Source organism: Helianthus annuus, chromosome 8 (genome assembly GCF_002127325.2).
Source record: "Helianthus annuus cultivar XRQ/B chromosome 8, HanXRQr2.0-SUNRISE, whole genome shotgun sequence".
In the NCBI taxonomy this organism is placed as follows: Eukaryota; Viridiplantae; Streptophyta; class Magnoliopsida; order Asterales; family Asteraceae; genus Helianthus; species Helianthus annuus.
The window spans coordinates 15,179,893-15,185,896 of record NC_035440.2 but is presented as its reverse complement, the minus strand read 5'-3'; the positions used below and the strand labels follow the sequence as shown (position 1 = coordinate 15,185,896).

At 42.3% G+C, this 6,004-nt stretch overlaps 1 protein-coding gene across 1 annotated transcript; it reads left to right on the top strand.

Annotated features, from left to right (window-relative positions):
• Positions 1 to 4,480: 4,480 nt before the first annotated feature.
• Positions 4,481 to 4,852, top strand: LOC110869638. Its single transcript, XM_022118877.1, has one exon. It carries the CDS (start codon positions 4,481 to 4,483, stop codon positions 4,850 to 4,852), a length of 372 nt encoding a protein of 123 aa, XP_021974569.1.
• Positions 4,853 to 6,004: the final 1,152 nt, after the last annotated feature.

The window sequence follows — 6,004 nt, the reverse complement described above, 5'->3', positions numbered from 1 at the left end:
TTTTCCTTTTAAAAGGTCTCCCATTTTGAACTGACAAGTAGTTGTTTTTGCATGATAAGATAAAATATTGGTTTATCTTTAAATGTAAAAAAGGCAAATGGTTTTTCGAGATACTTGCTTGTGTTGCTAAACAGATTGATGCAGTTATCAAAATGAAGTGTAGAATACAAGTAAAGTGCAGATTGAGAGTGAAGTGAAGGTGTGTGAAGATGCATGGTAGGATCCTTCTACTACATTGCAGAAAGAGAAAGAGATATGGAAGATTTGAAGACACTTGCTTAACCAAAGATTGCTAGTTCGCTGATCTACAACGAATGAAAGTTTTGGAGATTGGAAGCATTAGCTAAGGAGGAGTTTGCTGATGTCAGAAACTGTGTAGCTGAAGCTATCCAAAGACCAAAAGACTACAAGATGTTTGAAGACAAAGTTACACTATGAAGCTATTGTCAAGGGGGAGTTTGTTGGTGCATGTGTTGTGTCAATAGCTTAATAGTTTGTTTGTTTAGTCTTTGGATATTTTGTATTGGGCTTAGCATTATTGGTTAGGGAGTTATTTAGCGTTATGGGCTTGGAGAATGGCCTGGCCCAGACCAAAGCCCATGTGCAAACCTTGTCCTATATAAACAAGGCTTGGCATTAGGGTTTAGGTTAGACCTTGAAGATACTTAGAGGTTGATGTATTGTAAAATACATCAGTATTCGCGTCTGTTTTAGTCGTTAGTTATTCTTTTTTAGTGTCGGTTTTAGATAGATTGTACATACTTCTAGTCTATTTGTGTTTCCAGGTACTTGGAGTTGAAAAGGGCGAAAAACGAGTAAAATATGACAAAGGAGAGTGTTGGGACGAAAACTGGAAGCTTGTAAGCGAAAACAAGTTAAAAAACCGGTTCTGGAGAGTTTAGGCGCCCCGCATAGGATTCAACAAACATTGACGCGAGCCGCGCCAACTTAGATCAAAACAAAATCAAGTGCTTAAGTTCATACGGGCCGCGTAAGAAGACAACCTAAGTTTATGCCGGCCGCGAGAGTTTATAATTGGATTTCCGGTTTGGAGCAGTGATACGGGCCGCGTAAGTTTCTTTATTAAGGTTACACGGGCCGCCTGAGGACCCTATGTCGGCAGAATGTTGTAACTTGCATGGAAATCTAGGGTTTTGGAGTTTATAATGATCATAAAACGTGAACAGCCGAACATCAACGAACATTGGACGAATTTTGGAGTTCTTGGAGCTTGTAGAAGGTTGATTGAAGGTTCTTGAAGCTTTCGGTTGCTAGGAATCATCGGGTAACGATCAGGAGCACTCGAGAGTGAAGCATTCGGGTTTATTCTTCCCGTTTCTTTAGTTTTCGTTTGTTTTCAATTGTCACATGATGAATTCAGATTTGTTTATAATCGTTATTATACTTTTAGACATGTTTAGCGGCTAAGTTTTTGTTACTACCTAGACATGGTTGAATGATTGCATATGTTTTAATTATTCTTGGATTTTTGAATGCTATGGATTGGTTATAAATTGTAAACGGTTTATTCTATCAGTTGGATGTGTTTGCGTGCTTGATGTTGTTTAATTATTGATTATTGCTTCGCATGAATCTTGGTGACGGTCTTTATCACATAATAGAATCGTGCTAGGTTTTGGATTTTGGTGACTGTCTATATCACGTAATAAATCTTGAATATTTAGGAGTAAATCGGCCGATAAACCTTAGAAGTAATATTTGGTATTTTTATAAAATTAAGTGCTCTACTAATCGTCAATAGCTGTAAGGTGCGAGATTATTGCTAGGTCTAAGTGATTAAACCGCAAGGTGGATCCTTCTTAGGAAGTTAACCTTTTAGCTGCTGTCTAGCAAGTCTAGCTAAGAAAACAAGCCTATCCTAGGTTTAGGTCTCGTAAGGGAGTGAGCCTTGTAGGATACTTTTATAAACCCATTGGATGTCTTGTAAAGGAGTCTAATAACCGGTAATTTAACAACCTTTAGGGGATCTTAGCGTGCTCTTGAGAAGGGTTAGGGGTCCTTAGATTTCCCAAGAGTTGAGAATTATAAGATCCCGGTTCCATAGCAGACAACTTTCAATTATAATCATAACTAAAAGCAATCAGGATTCCTGTCTAGGTAGTTCCTTCATCATCCTTGAGTTCAGCCTTCGTGTGAGTTCGTGTCTAGCTTGTTTAGTTAATTTAGTTGATTTTTAATTATAATTTTAGGATATTTAGAAACCCCCCCCCCCAATTTAATAAACAAATTAGTTATGTCGTGTCAGTCTTAGTCTAGATAGAGTCGTAGCGTAATCAGTAGAGTCTCGTGGGTTCGATACTCGGACTTGCTTTAGCTTACTACATTGATCGGTTCACTTGCCGGTTGTGTGGTTTAGGGTTTAGATCGAGTCTTAGTTTTATAAATTTAAAGCTTAGAGAGTCTAGAATTAGGGTAATTTTAGTTGTTTTTAATTAACCCATTTTCAGCACATCAGGTTTTTGGCGCCGTTGCCGGGGATTCTTGGCGATTGCATTGATTACTTTGTTTGGATTTACTTGACATATTACATGCTAGTTGTTTATTTTGTTTGAGTCGTAAGTGTCTAAGTAATTTAGTGTCTTTTATAGTTAGTTGAGTCATTTGTTAGAGTCGTCTTACTTGGTTGTTTTCGGTTTTTGCAGTGGATGCCCCATAAGCGCTCGCAGGGACCGCCGCCGCTTCCGTTTACACTCAAGTCATCCTTCTCGTCTTCTACGTCCGAGGTACGTGCTTCTAGCTCTACTTCGTCTTTACATTTCACCCCAGCATTCGATTCCATACCAAAGTCTTCACCCCACAATTCTCCACCACCCACCCGTCCATCTAGTCCACCGCCCGTAGCTCTAATGGCCCGTAGGACGGTTTACGATCAGGCAACCACCGGCTTCGCCGGTGGGAAATCCCCCATCACCCTTCCAGACATCCCGAACGATCGGTCCTGGCAGATTCCATCCTACATTATGACCGCCATCACAAATTCTTGCCAGTTCCATGGTCGTGACGACGAGGATGCCCCCGCTCATATCAATCGCATCACTCGTCTCTGCAGCACCTTCTCCATTGAGGTTGTCAATCTTGATGCTAGGTATCTTCAGGTTTTTCCGTTCTCACTCGCTGGACGCGCAACCGTCTGGTTTGATTCCCAGCCAGCTGGTACATTCACTACTTGGGCAGGTCTTCGCGATGCATTCTTAGCCAAGTATTTTCCGCCAGCCAAGGTGTCTCGCCTTCGTGACTAGATTCACTCATTTTGTATGGAGCCGGATGAGCCGTATCACTTAGCTTGGGAGCGTTTTCAGACCCTGATATCCCGTTGTTCTCAGCATGGTCTATCCGATTGGGCGTTAGTCGAGAAATTCTACAATGGTCTTACTCCTGAGATTAGAGCTCGCTTCAATACTTCAGCAGGAGGTCAACTTATGGGAAAGAAGACAGTGGCTGAGTGCAATGATTTGTTTGAGAGCTTTTCCCACTCTGATATGGACTACAACACTACCAGCAGGACTTCCATTCCTGTGCGTACCACCTCGGCCGGTCGAGGGGTAAACCAAGTTAGCTTGGATCCATCGGTAGCTACTGTAGTCGAGAGTTTGAGGCAGGAGATGAGGCGGGAGTTGAGCGCGATAAAGAAGAAAGTTGATAGGTGTGAGGTTTGTCGAGGAGGTCATGATACTATTGATTGTCCTACCCTTACTCTTGAGCAGGTGGAGTACATAGCCGGTCAGTCTAGGGGTCCCACGAATCCGTTCAATAATTCTAACTCCAGCTGGCGCGGTAGTGGTAATGCGAGTGGTTATTGTTCGTCTGGAAATCCTCCTGGATTTCCATCTGGTCAGTATCAGAGTAGAGGGCCCGGTATTTACACGAGTTCTGCTTCAGGGCAGTTTCGTAGGTCAGGTTCGAGTGGAGGATCGACTCAGGAGAGTCAGGGTAGTGGAAAAGCTCCTGAGGGTAGTCTAAGCAGGTTGGAGGATATGTTCGCTCAGATGATGACGCAGAATCAGGCGTTCGTTAAAAGTCAGGAGCAGACTAATAAAATTCATGAACTCCAGCAGGCCGCCCTTCTCGATCTTCAGAGAACAGTAGGTGGACTTGCTAAGCAGTTGCAGGAGCACCCGCCGGGCAGTTTTCGGGAAACACTTTCACGAATCCCGCGAATCAGTCATCGAAGGCTATTACGACCCATAGTGGGAAGAGTTTGGGAGAGGTTGTGAGAGAGAGTTAAGGAAGAGAAAGAGGAAGAAGTCGATGAGGAGATTAAGATGGAGGCTCCAGGCAAGGTGCACACGAGGCTAGCCCCAGCAAGTACCGCACACGCCGAGGAGTCGCCAGTAGAGAAGAAAGTGGAGAAGCAGCCGATGAAGGTTCGGCCGGCACTGGTGATGATTATTCTCGCCTTCCATTCCCCGCCTGTGCCAGGCAGCAGAAATATGCTTAGGAGTACGGGTAATTCCTCGAGATGTTCACACAGTTGAAAATCAATCTTCCGTTTATCGAGGCGCTTCAGTCTATGCCTAAGTATGCGAAATTTCTCAAAGATCTTTTGAAGCGTAAGGAGAGGATCGGTGAGCTTTCGAATATTCCGTTGACAGGAGGTTGTTCCGCGGTAGTCTTGAATAAGCTACCAGAGAAATTGACCGACCCTGGTACTTTCACGATTCCATGTTTCTTCGGAGGAGCCGTTACCCCTGCTCACGCCTTAGCCGATTTAGGGGCCAGCATCAATCTGATGTCGTTTTCGTTGTATGAGCGACTTGGTCTAGGAGAGCTTACACCCACGCGCATGTCATTGTCCTGGCTGACCGATCAGTCAAGTATCCTCGTGGGATAGTAGAGAATTTTTTGGTGAAGGTTGATAGGTTTGTGTTCCCAGTAGATTTCGTTGTGCTCGACATGGAGGCCGATGAGAGAGTTCCTATTATTCTGGGCCGTCCATTCCTTCAAACCGCCAAGGCGATCATCGACGTCTTTGACGGTAAGATTTCTCTTCGTGCGGGTAGGGATGACAATGGGTCGGGTTCGGTTCGGGTATTGGCAATCCCATACCCATACCAGGTTGTAAAATCGTGTGTAACGCCCTGCTTTTTCATACTTTCCATAATTAGAAAGCTCGCCTTGTAATGCTATTTTTGGAAATCTTGTATTATTGTAGTCGTCTTTTCGTTGTAAAATCCGAGACTTGGATCATAAATAAAATTCGTATTTCTTTAAATTCACCATCTACATATTCATACATGTTCATACGTTGGAATTCATTGTACATCGAATCCTTATTTGTAATTCATACTTATACGATACTTATTCACGATGCATGTCCATGCTTGTCCTTAAATTGTTGATACCTAAAAACCCTAATAATATGCTTATTTATACAACGGTTAATCATCTAATATGTGACATATACTTGTCACTTACAAACATGTTACATACTTGTACATTACACTTTTTACCTAGTTAAATCATGTTTTATTTCATATTTTACCTTGTTACAAGTTAGGGGAAACATTGTTGCATATTATTACACAACTTAATTAACAAAATTACTCATTATAATGTTTTAAAAATAAAAAAAAAATAAAGAAATATGGCAGCCCCAATTTAGCAAAATTTAGCCCCATATAGTTGGGTTTTGTGGGCTAGTTTCAAGGTGTAACCCCTTCTAAACACTTACAAAGCCCAACCCATTGAAACCCTAATCCTTCCCCCTATAAATACCACTTATAACCAGCCTCCCTACCACTTTTGCAACACTAAAAACTCTCAAAACATCCTCCAAACCGTAGCTGAAAGCAAGGGTTCGAGCAGATTGACACCCCTTCACGAAAATGAGCATAACTCACTCAATTCTTATCCGATTCACTCGATTCTTTTTCCTACTACTTTGTATTGAACTTATCTACGTTTCCATGGGTTTTTCATAGTAAATAAATCCCTGGAACTCCAGCAGAAAGGCTCCAAAGTCCACTGATTGTTTTTGTTTTCA

Bases quoted from the DNA above. Each gene is read 5' to 3' on its own strand.
- LOC110869638 (XM_022118877.1), top strand. From the start codon at position 4,481: ATGTTCACACAGTTGAAAATCAATCTTCCGTTTATCGAGGCGCTTCAG.